We start from the raw sequence: 14,812 nt of genomic DNA on the forward strand, positions 1-14,812 counted from the left end.
GGTAAAGAAAATCAACTTATATGATGATAACATTGGATATCTCTGTCATCCATAGTTGTTTGACGTTTTCTGTAAAAACGGAAAGGGTTTAGTTCTACAAAGATCCTAAAAGCGTCCAATATTAGTTATTTAAATGTGCAATGACAGATATTAACACGTACAAAATCAACTTCTAAAATATCTAATATTAAATCTAAATATGTCCGATTTAACTATTTTTATGGGCCGATTTCCAAAACGAGCGTTCATCATCTTAAGTAATCCAATAAATGTCATTTAAAGAAACTATTCATTGGCTTATATTTGAAGTTATAGTTTTATTATTATTTAAAGTTTAAACTTACTATTACAACAATTGAGACAGACACTAAACATTTTATGGAGAACTGGAGAAGACATGTTTGGACAATATAGGACTAGCCTCTATGACAGCGTAACTTGAGAGTTTTGGTGTGGTGTGAAATTTATGAAAAAAGGCATGATTCGAAGTGCGACGATAGATCGCTTCAAGAGTGGATGGAATTCTCCGACAGTTTAAGTAGAGGGTTTGGGTGGCGTTAAATTTATGGAGAAAGCATATTTGGAATTGTGATGATAGAGCGCTTCGAGAGAGAATGAACTTATCCGACAATATAATTTGAGAATATTGGCATGGCGTTAAATCTATGATCAAGGCATGTTTCGAAGTGTGATGATAGAGCGCTTCGACAGAAGACGAAACTCTCCGACAGCATCGCTTGAAAGTTTTCGCGCACCCTGAAATTTATGTTTGAAGGTGCGATGAGAGAGCTGATATTGTTCGCTTCAGGAATCCATACCTCTACTTGGAATGCTTATCCTGCCGTATGGTAAGATCACTCTGACGGCTTTGACCCCGCCTACGAGAGGAAAAATCCCCTCTGCGCGCGCTCTCCTCTCACGGTGTTGTTTGTTAAGTTAACATAGTGACGTCTAAAACAACCATCAGCCACATGGAGACGAAAATTTGCCGTGATTAGCATTCCAAGTGGAGGTATGGATTCCGGTTCTTGGTTAAACGTTTCAGAAATTGAGAATTACTTTAAAAGAAAAGGTGGGGGACTATCTCTAAAACATCTTTCGTCCATCTCGAATTGCATCCGCCGACTCGGAAAATCTCGAAGCTATAAACCTACAAAACGTTATTTTTAAAAAAACCATGAAGGTCAAACATCGATTCCAAAAGTCAATGGATGCAAATCTCCTTTCCCTATCTTGTCAGTCTAACCTTTTGTGTGGAAGAGAGTCTTCGCAAGATAGGGAGAAGTTGATTTTCATCCGCTGGAATTCGGATTCGGTAGATTAATATTCTTGACGAATGATTGCACTCACCTTTTGAATAGTGTCGGAGCGTACTGGCATATGTAGAGTCCAACCAATGAAGGTTGACAGGCTGGCCACGCTTCTTCCATCTGATTGGCTGTTGCGACTGCCATGAGGTGGGCGCATCTCTCGGCACTCATTCGTTTGTCCGTCGGTTTCATGCCATCCGTAAAAAACTACATTTTCAAAATAATAAGTTTTTTATCGTTTAAATTATTAAAAAATAAATGTGTCTCGCGTTTTAAAGGGGATATAAAGTATTTCCGAAAATGGGAGGGGGGTAATAATTGTGGGGGAAACTAATTTAATTTCACATTCCCATATAACTCTCAGCAAAATCTGCACTCCCGTACAGACAATGTTTCCAAGTTTTCGTTATGATTTGTTTATCAGAATCAGGGGCGTATTAACCATTAGGCAGAGTAGGCACGTGCCTAGGGCGGAATTTTTCTAGGGGCGCCAAAACTCTGATAGAACCCCACGGTCCAAGTATGACTTTAAATTTTGGTCATAGGTATCGCCGCCTACCAACCGAGTTTAAATTAAATATATGAAAGCTGTCTACTCGTTCAAAATTATCTCTGCGTAAAAGCTGAAAGTTCAACCTGAAAACCTAGAAATTCAAAGGGTGTCTGTTATTTCTTCACATATTTAGTTTACGGATATTAAAGGCGGATGCACACATAGCCTTCGCGCGCGAAATTTTGCTGGCAAATCGCGTCGCGTCGCGTGACAATAGAATGGCACATGGGCGCGTGCGCGAAAATTCGCAGGCAAAATCGCTTGCGAACCGTATGTGTGTTTGGGCCTTAAGGCAAATGGCGCTATATTTCGTAAGCTCGAAGCCTATAGGCGCCAAATATTTTTGTGCTTAGAGGCGCCGAAAGGGTTAATCCGCCCCTGAGCAGAATCTTTTATGAATGAACACAAGCGGGAAAGATGCACGTGTTCAAATTTTGCACACGGCGATAAGAAAAATAAAAATTCGATCATGATAACGTACAAATAAGCATATTCTTGATGGGATGTTCGATGATAAATCAACAAATTTCTGTTGATTTATCATCGAACATCCTGTCATGAATACGTTATCATGATCGAATTTTTCCCCGGCAGAAGGAAACGTGCGCCTCACTTCAGTTATAGGAGTAGCAGTAACAATCGTCTTATCATAGTTATTATCTTCATACCGCTTTAAAATTTGTTTTTTGTTATAATCAACAGGATCTTCACGCACAAACAAAAGAAATTGCAAGTGCCATAAAAGGTAGAACATTCGTTTTCAAATTGACCTATCACAGAGCAAAGGGGTATAATTGAATCGAGGGAAATATTTAGCGCGATAATATTTCCCCTGTCTTCAAATAGGTGATTCTGAAATATAATGTCGACAAATACATGTACAAAAGAGTTCATTTTTTTTGGGCACGCGCTCTTGATATATTAGTAGATTGTGGCACTCAAATGCAACAGAAAGTAACCAAATCATGTGACCACCGATCTTTTTCGGAATCACCTATTAGCCACGTCGATTTGTTCCAAAACGTGACGTTATTCTGCTTTTCACAAATTTTTGTAAAAGTGGTGGTTTTTCTTAAAATTGTGTTGGTAAACTTACTTTTCCCTTTTCGTTAGTGAAACAATGGTCATAAAGATTTGAAAACACGTGTGCTGGATAAACTAGCGTCACGTCAATGTCTTTCTTGCTGTATTCCACTCTAAGGGTTTCGAAATAGCCCTGCAAAAGTTTACATAGAGAGCATTCAACGATAATTAAGATAAATAATTTATTAAATTAAATATACACTCTTTAAAGTGTAATTTTTCTGGGATCGTCCATGTTTGGTATCCTCCTCGTTAACCCTGATACGAGGGGCAGGTCACTTCCTTGATTAACGACGCACCCCTCAAAAGACTAAATCCGATTTAATCGTGATTATTTTGATTAAATTCAATTTAATCACGATTAAGTTGATTAAATCACGTTTAATCATGATTAGAATGTTTAAATCTGATTAAAATGATTAAATCTGTTTAAAATGATTAAATCCTGATTAAAAAAATATATCGTGATTAGTATGATTAAATCGTACTTTAGTTTTGATTTTAATGATAAATTCTCGATTCGACCGATTATATTGATTAAATCGTGATTAAAATGATTAAATTTAATTAAAATGATTAAGTCTAATTAAAAAGATTAGATCATGATTAGAATGATTAAATCTCGTTTAAATGATTAAATCCTGATTAAAAAGATTTGATCATGATTAGAATGATTAAATCTCGTTTAAATGATTAAATCCTGATTAAAAAGATTAGATTTTCTCATCTTGATTAGATTATTTAATCTTGATTACCCTGATCTAATCACGATTACCCTGATTTAATAATTTTACTATGATTAAGACGCACCCAAAATGGAAGTGACCTGCCCCTCGCCCTGATATAAACAGGGTGTTTCAAACTGTTACGCAAAACTTTTAAGGAGTTGTGTGAAGGACCGCGACTACTCATTACTTTCAAACTACAACAATGGAGTTCACTTCGGAAGAACTGGCGGATATTCATTTTGTGTATGGACTAGCGGATGGCAATGCTTTGGCTGCTCAACGTCTCTACCAGGAAACGTACCCGAACCGGCGCATCCCCGTCTCACGGACTTTTACCAATGTCCATAGCCGATTACGAGAGACAGGCACATTCTGGGTACGTTACTTAATTTTTTACTTGAACTTCTCTGCGACTGGTTCGTTACAAACGTATTATTCGTTTTACAGAACAGGAACGAAGTAGGTCGACCACGGGTTGCCCGCAATGTTCAGTTCGAAGAAGAGGAGGTGCTTGAGACTTTCAACGACAACCCGTCAACAAGCACACGTGCTGTAGGACACGAAATGGGAGCCAGTCATTCGTCCGTTTGACGGGCCATGTACGAGAATCTTCAGTTCCTTTTTCACAGACAGAGAGTACAAGTGTTAATACCGGGGATTGGCCATTGCGAGTGGACTTCACACGGTGGTTCTTGGAGCGTTCAGAACAAGATTGTTTTGTTTCCTAAAAGCGTCCTTTTCACTGACGAAGCTACTTTCGGAAGGAAAGACGCATTCAACACCCACAACCAGCACGAGTGTGAGCTTGAAATCCCGCGTGCCACGTCTACACGAGCTTTTCAGGAGCGATTCTCGGTTAACATGTGAGCTGGAATAGTTGGAGACGTTTTGGTTGGCCTTACATGTTGCCGCAACGACGCACTGGGGCGTCGTACCTGGTTTTCCTGCAAGATGTCTTGCCTAATCTTCTGGACGACGTACCACTAGCGACTCTGCGACGAACGTGGTTGCAGCACGACGGGGCTCCTGCTCATTATGCCTTGGTGGTCCGGGAAGAACTGAACCAGCGATTTCCACGCAAATGGATAGGGAGAGGAGGTCAAGTCTTATGGCCTTCGAGATCACCCGACCTAACTCCGCTGGGCTTTTTCTTGTGGGGATGGAGGAGGATCTGGTATACGCCAAGCCAGTAGATTCTGACATTGATTTGGTGGCAAGAATCCAAGCCGCTACCGAACCGATTCGGAACACACCGGGAGTATTTCAACATGTACGCGATTCCCTTCTTCGACGCTGTCGTCTTTGTGTAAGAGTTGAAGGAAGGAACTTCGAACATTTATTGTAACTTGTACCAAATACATGTTTTCCTACTTTGTTCTTCTGTGTTTAATTAAACTCATTGCACATTTCTTATTTACTCATTTGTTTTTTGTTATTTATCTCAATTCCCACGCATTCGCAAATTCATCGTACCTCTGAAATCGCAACACTTTGAAGCTCTCTGGCGCTCTTTTAACTCATCGTATGAAAATGGGAAAAAACAGGCATACTTCTCAACTCGCCCATTACAACTTCTTAAAATTTTGCATAAGCTTTTGAAACATCCTGTTTAATAAAGCCCCGTGTTAAATCGGGAAGAAATACAATCGGCTCGCGGAAACCCGGGTAAACGATTGTTGAGGGGAGTTATCCATAAAAAGGGTTTATGGTTAGTCCTCCATTTTGGCAAACCCAGGACCGAACCCTAGACTTCCTGTTCAGGGCTTTGCAGTTAGCGATCGCGAAAGGAGGGCCCAATAATGGGGAGGGATAATGTCACGAAAAAGAAGAGTGTATATCGAATAATACCAACAAATTATGTTTGCACATAGTCTGCATTGTATGCCCTTGTATGAAGGTGTGTCCAAAATAACTTACCACGAGCGCGAATTTGCTCGCAACATACGAAGAAGCTCTCGGGAACGCTAAAAATAAAACGTTTTTAAAATATTTTAATTAGCATTTAAATAAAAAATCTCTCTTTTACTTTTCACCCCCCTATGAAAAGGGGATCGCCGAATGAAATATATTTGGTTACCAGATTCACCTGGCTAGCCAAAGAAGCTAATCTGTCGTCAAGTCAAACCAAATAAATTAGGCAAACGCCATTTATTCATAACTTCTAATTTTTCAAAATACAAAAACGAGATAATGGCCTCTGGAAATCTAGCTTCAGTGTTGCGAATCTAAGTTATCGCCCTTCAAGTGAAGGATTCGCTTATATAGCTTGGAAACGCAGAAAGAAGCCGACATGAGAGTATTAGCTTACCACATTTTCCAAGCATGCTGCTGGTGACGACGAAATGTCCTTTGCCATTCTGTAGGAAATGCCTCAGCAACACTCTGGCGAATGCCACGTGTCCGAAGACATTCACGTCGAACAGAGACTTATCTACGTCGGTCGAAATGTCCACGAAGTCCGCTCTCTGCGTACAACCGGCATTACTAAAGACAATGTCCACCTGTCATAGAATAGATAAATGAAGCGATGAAACGACTCATGTACCTTTCTAACTAAACGATTCTCGTTCTCAAGGACTCCGTGATTTCATGGTATTTTGGACAAAGAGTACTCCCAATACCTTTTCGTTTGGGACATGCTGGCAAAATGATGGGTCAAAGTTTGATAAAAAATATTTGACTGAATTATATTTCGATCAAATAATTCTTCTTTTAATCAACCTTTTTCGTAAGAGATATATTTCTATCAATTTTGAAATCAATAAGATTAAATTTTTATCAAATTCTGATATGGTATTTTAGCAAGTAAAGGATGAGCAAATTCCGATCAAACGGTATTTCATCAAATTAAAATTAATAAATTCTGATTGTATGTTATTTGAGCAAGAAATCGTTTATCAAATACTGATCAAATAAACTTTTTTCAAACTTTGATCAAATTGTATTTGATCACATTAAAGTTTATCATATTCTGATCAATAGGCATTTGATCAAGTAAGATTTGATCTAATTCGGAACAAACATTTATCAAAAATATTTGTTTAAATTATATTTTATTCAAATACCACTTCTTTTAATAAAATTTACAAAATTTTATCAACCATATTCGTTAAGGTGACCGATTTCACAATAACGTTTTTCCACGTGACAAAACCTTCGAATAATGAGGTACAGCAGGCTTATTTACCTGCTTTAATAGCCTAACACGGAAAATTCATTTTAAGATCCACCAATTCGCTCTTGGCGTCCTAGGCACTGTGAGCGCGAGCAGAGAGTCGTGCCGAGGCCTGGGACTGCTTTGTATTTAAGTTGCGTATTTTCTAACTAGAGGCGCTTTTCTTTTGAGTATTACGTCAATTCTACGTCCTTCTACGCCTAACCTTGGTCCATCGGTAATTTTTTCAATAGAAATTAAAACACGATAAATTCGCGATTGTATACAACTGAAATTTCCTATTCCGTTAGAATTTTACCAGGGAATATTTTTAAGAGGAGGATCTCGCATCGAAAATAATAAAGCTGTCAGTAATTTTCACGTCAAATGCAACCAAGTTAAATCTTTGTTCCTCCATCTCTTTAAGTTGACTATACCCAGTAATTTCGGTTATTTTTGGCATGGCTTTGTCTAATTTTGGTCTCTTTCAAGGGCACGTCTAAAACCTTGAATGTCTTCCGCCCTTCTTTGAAAACCGTCCGATTCCAAATCGAAGGTCAGATATTTGTTCTATTCCGTTCGGTACTGCCGCGACACAAAGGACTGTCTTCTGTAATAGTTAGTTTCGAAAAAGATAACAAAAAGAACTTACTTTTCCAAAATGTTTGACAGCTTTTTCAAGGTGATATTTGAATTCATCTGTTCTCGTTATATCCATTGGTAAGAACAACACATCGTCTACGTTGACATTCTGGTTTCTAGCTATAGATAAGAAAGTATTACTTAAAACATGTTCAACGGAGCAGAAAACCAAAGTTGTGATTTATCAGTGCAACTGTACAACAAAGAAAGTTAAACAAAGTAAAGCACTTCTTATACAATACAAACGATTTTATTTAAAACCAGAGGCGTAGTACACAATTGTAAAAACAAATTGCTTACATTTCGCACCCTTCCTCTGGTTACGCCTCTGCTTTAAACTATTAACTGCGAAACAGTATTCTGGTTTCCCGTTAAACCTGTAAAGGTATTTTGTTTAAAAGTACTGTTTTTATTTCATCCCAACCATCAATCATTGTAAGATCAAAAATCAGTAATACACTATTTGGGCTTCAAAATATCCTCGTCAATTCATGCTGAGAGGGTGTCGAAGTGGAACTCGATTTCACCTCCTCAAATACTGTCCGTGACGTCATACCTCGATTAATGTTAATGGTGTGAATTATAAGTAATATTTTGTAATTGATTGAGTGCTAATTTCTTTACCGAACCTTTTTTAGAGACTGACAGTCTCCACCAGCTCCGAAATAGATTTGCAACTGAATTAAGAAATATTTTATCGTCCTCAATAGTAGTAGTGAATTTCGCAGAAGGCTCTGTTGCTGAACTAAACATTGATTGCGCAATTCTCGACCGAAAACTACCACTACGCCCCCTTTGGTTCGCCATTGCAACGTAGCTGCTAAAGCAGACGCTATTAGTTTTTCTTCATCGTTTGTCGTTTCGGTCGCGAATAGCTCTAAAAATCAGCTTGGTGCTAATGGTCATTATTATTTATGGTGATATGCACCTCAAGCACCGAGGTATTAATTCTTCGTAAAGCAGCGTTCAGACTAGGTGAAAATATTACGTTTGCGTCGATCGTGTCGGTTCTTTCTATTTCTTACACCGTTCAGACTTCTCAACAGAGACTTTAAATTTTCGCGCGTGTCGTTTACATTTTTTCATTTCGTTGCGGACTGCATAGATGGCGTCTTGGATTACAGGTCAAAAAGTTCATAGCAGACAATTCCGGATTTTAACGCGGGAACTCAGGGAAGACATCGGCTTAGGAGGAGCACAGACCTCTAACACCCATTCGCACCGGAATAAGATTGTGGAAATCTCCATCTTTCTCTCTAACTGTAAAAATCACTCATCCAAATTTCCCTATTTCTTCGGTTTTTAATTATATTGATCATGTAGGCCGCGAGTAAATTGTTATTATTCAAAATTAGCGCCTTTCTATTATCTGTCGCCATTGTAACCTATTTCAATTTTCCGCCGTTATTACTGAGCTCTGATTGGATGAACAATCACCTTTTATTTTAATCTCCGTGCAAGGTTGGTTCCTTTCTGAACAGTGAAATGAACGAACCGACGCGACCAACATAACCGAAACGATACGACCGACGCTAACGTAACATTTTCACATAGTCTGAACGCTGCTTAAGACACATTAATTTCGTAGTTATACTAAAGAACAGAAGATCATCCGGTGGCTGTGTTCATCTTTCAAGATACGATTAAAATGTTAAATTTTTGTTACATATTATTATATAAATATTTGAGTAAAAAGGTAAGTATTAAATCAGCTAATTGCTTATCTGCTTCAAATGTCAGTTAAGCCCTCGGTATTCGGTATAGATTTAACAATAGCGTTATCCACTGTTTGTGAGCTCGAACCTATTATTATTATTATTATTGAGTGGGGTTTCAAGCCAAGCACTTCGACCTGAGGTCCATTGTGCATCCCCAAACTTAAATAGGTCCTATTGCTGACACAAAGCTTAAAATCTGCCTGGCCGTGATGTTAGAGACGTCATGCGTCTCCAACCGATGCATACCCATACTATACTTAATGACATTTTACAGAAAAGCAGCTTACCCAGACAGTTGGCTTTGACAATCTTAAGTTCCTCTTTCTTGATGTCCGATAGAATCAGTTTGACGCCGTTCGAACAAAGTTCGTAAGCCAAGGCTTCACCAATGCCGCTGGCGCATCCCACTATCCAAGCCACTTCCCCTTTCAAACTACCTGCAAATATTATTTGTCGACAAAGTAGGGTGGTGAGTTTCTGTGATTGTAAATTTATATATACATTTCAGTTCATGTACGTACTGTAAATAAATATAAATATTCGAATCACGGATATTATAAATGTCTAAGTATTTATTGAAAATACCAATGATATATTGAAAATGACCAATTACATATTGCAAATGTGCCACGATATTTTGTAAATGCCCAAATATAAATAGCAAATGTGCCATGATATATTGGAAATCAACAATTACGTATTGAAAATGCGCCCCGATATATTGCAAATGTGCCAAAATAAATTGGAAATGTCCCATGATATATATGGAAATGCCTAAATAAATATACCAAATGCCTAATTAAATATCACAAATGCCCAATTAAATATCACAAATGCCCCATGATATATATGGAAATGCCCAGTTAAATATCACAAATGCTCCATGGCATATATGGAAATGCCCAATTAAATATCATAAATGCTCAATTAAATATCCCAAATGACCAATTAAATATCCCAAATGCCCAATTAATTATCCCAAATTCCCAATTAAACATCCCAAATACCCAATTAAATATCACAAATACCCATTAAATATCACAAATGCCCAATTATATATTGCAAATGCTCAAAGATATAAATATCTTCAAATTCCCAAAACAGTCCATGGGCACATACAAAATACCACCTATGTATTACAATTTGTGGAAAGTTTGCCAAAAAAGACTTACCGACTGATTTTCCATATTTCTCGACGAAATAAAGTGACAAATCACAATCCACGCAAGTGGAAAACCAAGTGACGAAAGCTAGAATTGAAAGTCCACCGACGACAATCCCTAATTCTAGAAATACCATTATATCCCAATTTCATAGATCAACAGACGTTCTCTTCCAGCGCGTCTCCAATTGAAATTACCAGCACACTGGATTTTTCCAATAAAATAAAGTTGTGATCGAGGGTATAAGACTTTTTTTTAAATAAATATGAAGGGAAAGCGTATTAAGAGGACACGCCACAGAGTGAGAGTCGGCGCGGCTTATTTGCGTAAACGAGTCGAGGTCACTGGGACTATGCATGTCAAAGAAATCTGTTGTCATTTTCAAAACCAGGCGGCTGCGTGCAAAAACGTCATAAGTACGAGAATGAAATCAAAACGAAGCAAATGGAGACGGTTAGAACAAATTTGGGCAGGCCCGTAGCCACGGGGGGCATTCGGGGGCAATACCCCCTCAAAAATAAATGTTGCCCCCTCAAATTAAATTTTTATTTGCCCCCACCTGCCCTCAATTTAATTAAGAATATTATCTGCCCCTTTATCTTTATTAGTTTTTTAAACTTCTATTTGTTGAAATTTTCCTTTTGAGCCACTTGTCTTTGTCTAAGGGTTAGATCGCTATTTATAGTTAACTATTTCTTAATAAATTAAAAATTGTAGAATGGTCTGCTTCAGAAAGCAAGGTTTTTTGTTGAACACCAAAAACATTTCACGGTGTCACTTATGTTAGTTTTCGAAATTAGGTAATGGAAAAAATGTGCCCCTCACAAAAAGCTACTGCCCCCTTAACGAAATTGTTCTGGTTACGGGCCTGAGTTTGGGACCAAGGACATGCAACAAGGATTTGTATACCCAAGGAGATATAACGCAGCGCTTTGCAGTGGCGTAGCTAAGTGGTTCCCATTTTATCATTTTGCATTGGAACCCAGTTACGCTACTGGCCCTTCCACAAAGTTAGGCAAGTAAATTACGGTTGAGTTACTAATCGATTTATTTTTTTACAATAAATAATAATTATAATAATAATTTAATGATCTAAGTTAGAGTATAAAATATTATTCAGTCCAACACCGGGATTCGACATCACGTCATACCGTTAAACAAAAGCTAAAGTTACGACTACAATGTGCGACAGGGCGGTGGTGCTACTACGACGAAACAAAAATATTGCTTTTACATCAGTTGGTGTTTGTTCGCGACTGTAAGATGATAAGTATTGACCCTTTGATATTTTTCCCTGGTAGGGGGTAATTATAGACTTATGATATGCCTTCGTAAACTTAAAGTTGGTCGTTCGACTGTGAATCAATGAGTTTCACGTTTTTACGGTGTTGATTATTTTTTCAGGAGTAAATCTGTAGTAGTTTCTATTCCTACCGCCTTATGAAACATTTTAAGGCAATAAATACGTACAAAACTTTGAACAATCAAATAGGTCAATGTGTTTATGAAATTTCCGTTTAAATTGTAAATTTATTAATATGTTTAATTTTTTTTTAAATTACGTTTATGCAAGACTGAGGTAAAATCATCAGAATGTTTAAAACTACGACTTTTTTATCTTCAAATTTTACTTTTATCAGAGGTCAATGGCTTATATTCCCTGACTTATTATGATAAACTTGGCCCGATACAAAGTTTGCCGATGAGTTGCACGACAAAACTCGCGACTTGTGTACGAATGTACATCACTCGTGATTCTAACAGATCTTTATGAAACCAAGAACGCGAAGAAGTGAGTATGAACTATGAAAATGCTAAGATTCTGCCACCTAGGAGCAACAAACACAGCACCCCACACAAGGAGAACGCAACCCGTTAAAAGTCGTGGATTTTCTTGTGTACAATTTTCATTGGTTAGACGCTTTAACGCCTGCTGCCGTCGGAAGGGGAAAATTCGGAAATTGTCTCCCCCCCCCGTAAAACTTGCAGCGTAAAAGCTCGTCCAATGAAATTTGTACACAACACTGCGTTAGCATGTTTAAAGGCTAGCTGCGTTCTCCTTGTGTTTGCTGCTCCTAGCTGCCACCATGAAGTTTTACTTCTCAAACTCTGACTGACGCCCTCTGGTTCTTGCATTTTTCATATAGTCGTATATAAAGTATTATTAATTATTAATATTTATGGTTATTATAAATTTATTCAGTATCAGAGCGGGGAAATATATCCCACCACTCCATTTTCCAGATGGCGCTACGAATAAGTTTTGAGGGCATTTCCATTCTGAAAAATATAAGGTCGTGGGACCATGGGATAATGTTATCGTACTACAATAAGTTATTGTTGGAACTAAATGGAGGAATTAAATTACTTTTCGGGACATACAACGTTTTTGCCTTCAAGGAATCAATTTTTTTCTTAGGCGCGGTATTTTACCGTTTTTGTCAAAAGCGGCCGTGGCTTCAATGGCGGGACTGTTGCCCGGGAAATGGGTGGTCGTCCCAAGCGCGCTTTCTCCTTCTAAGCGCCGCAGGGGATGGAAACCGAGTTCTCACTTTCTTCGCAATTCGGCACAAATAACGCGTTACAAAAACGTGTAGATCCGTTTTCCCATTCATTCGTAAATTAAAGATTTATTAAAAGAAATCTTGAAAGAACGAGTGCTCGTTTGTAGTTTTAAGTTTAGTGACATGATTTATGGTAAATTGCTGATATTAAGTATTTATCACAATTGCTTGGCACAAATACTTTTCTGGAGATTAACCTGTAGATAGGACGCCTACTAACTTCAGATTGCTTTTCATATGGTACAGAAGAACACGGTTGATATATTTCTTAAAAAAGTAGGCCAGAACGGGAAAATACTTTTCAGAAGTATATTAAATTATCTTTAGAGAGAAGTGTCCACGGGTACTACGAATTACGGCAGGAAATTTTCTACGTTTATTACTTCGTCTAAATGTCAATTTTTCGGCGTGCATTACTTCGACTAACGATGTAAAATGTCAATTTTTTTGCGTGTATTACTTTGCGTAACGATGTAAAATGTCAAATAACCTTTGTTTCAAAATGAAATAGAGATTTCTTTACGATGTCTTTGTTAACATAGCACTTACGAGGACCTATCCTCGGTCCTTGTCATTTATTTTTCTTTACGTCAGCGACCCCTAGTGGCTGAAGTTATAATAAATATGGTTTATCATTGGGCAATTATTATGCAACAACTTTTTTGTAGAGGATAGGGTGTATCGAGGGGTTGGACAAAGCCCGATCGATTGGGGTATAATACAGGAGAACAGACCGCTTCTACATAGGTTGGTGAGGGCGAGGGATTGAATAATAACAGTGATGTTGGATACTTGGAGTTGCTTGGAAAAACACGGTTCAATTGCCGTCAGGAAGTTGGTGGAATGTCCGATGGTTTGAGGTCAGTTGGTGTGAGATGGGGCATGGTCATAAATATGAAATTACTTTGGAGACATAGGGTTGTAGTCTGTGTTTGCTATTGAAAACATCATTGCAGTGTCAGGTGATTATGATGTCAATGTAGTGACGATAGATGGTAATGGTCTTCAGGGCTAGTAGTAGGAAAGTTTTAAATGATAAGGGTCACTGATTAGATCTTTATGGGAGACCTGGAGATCTTGAGATATTGCGGAAGTAATTGCCGGGTGGTTCCGAGGGTGAAGATGGCGTGTGTGTATGCTGGGAAACGTTAGATGGATAAAATATGTGGGATGCGTGCTACGGAGAACAGTTTGATATCTTAATCTTCTATGACGTATGATAGCACCTCTGGACCGATGCGAGTGATTTTTGCTGGAATTAAGAGGTGGTAAAGGTTTGATTGCTTATCATACCATTTTTCCATTAGTGTTAGTTTCCCTCGGATTGTCTCACTTATAGCTGTAGTGGAAAATTCTGGGGTTAATACATCCTGAGAAGTCTTTAAGGGGGTACGTCGTTTTCGGCCCATGAGTAGCTCAGCTGGAGTAGTTTAGTCATTCGCCTGACGTTTTGCCTTTGATTATGGCGTTTTTAGTAGTACGTTCGGTCAATCCATGGGTAATGTGATGTACATCCCACTTCTCTAGAAATGTTTTAGATGAGAATGGTTGCCCGAAATGAGTGTCGCTGGTGCACCATGGCGAGCGATGTGAGGCTTCATGAAGGCTATGATGTCGTCGGTGGTAGTAGTGAGCAACTCTTGAGCTTCAACGAGCCTGGAGTTATGGACGATCAGGATCCGTGATTCAAGATGATACAAGTCTGTGACACGACTTCCCATGAGCGGCTGGGAGCTGAAGAGGTTGTGATAAATTGTATTAAGCCCGAACTTGACAATTTGAACATGTTTGTATGAAATTATATAATAATAAATTATTATAATAAATGTCTTGTCATGTTGGGACAAAATATATTGATCTTAGCTTTAGCCTGACAGGCACTGATTCCTTGGTGGGT

General features: G+C 38.3%; 1 protein-coding gene across 1 annotated transcript; it reads right to left on the reverse strand.

Annotated features, from left to right (window-relative positions):
- Positions 1–405: 405 nt before the first annotated feature.
- LOC149960432 (dehydrogenase/reductase SDR family member 7-like) lies at positions 406–14,636 on the reverse strand. Its single transcript, XM_090176317.1, has 10 exons — positions 14,492–14,636; positions 10,361–10,474; positions 9,476–9,625; positions 7,481–7,590; positions 5,983–6,175; positions 5,592–5,638; positions 2,960–3,079; positions 1,351–1,517; positions 1,060–1,150; positions 406–756 (listed from the first exon to the last, which is right to left on the reverse strand). The coding sequence occupies exons 1-9, from the start codon at positions 14,634–14,636 to the stop codon at positions 1,087–1,089; spliced, it is 1,110 nt and encodes a 369-aa protein (XP_090032443.1). The 3' UTR covers positions 406–756; positions 1,060–1,086.
- Between the last annotated feature and the right edge of the window lie 176 nt (positions 14,637–14,812).

This window comes from Leiobunum rupestre, chromosome 1 (genome assembly GCF_980474605.1).
Source record: "Leiobunum rupestre chromosome 1, qqLeiRupe1.1.hap1, whole genome shotgun sequence".
Classification (NCBI taxonomy): domain Eukaryota; kingdom Metazoa; phylum Arthropoda; class Arachnida; order Opiliones; family Sclerosomatidae; genus Leiobunum; species Leiobunum rupestre.

Coding starts and splice junctions, on each gene's coding strand:
- LOC149960432 (XM_090176317.1), bottom strand. CDS start 14,636: ATGGGAAGTCGTGTCACAGACTTGTATCATCTTGAATCACGGATCCTG. Junction 10,475..14,491: donor GCCTCACATCGCTCGCCATG/GTGCACCAGCGA, acceptor TGGTATTTCTAG/AATTAGGGATTGTCGTCGGT. Junction 5,639..5,982: donor CAGCATGCTTGGAAAATGTG/GTAAGCTAATAC, acceptor TTTTATTTTTAG/CGTTCCCGAGAGCTTCTTCG.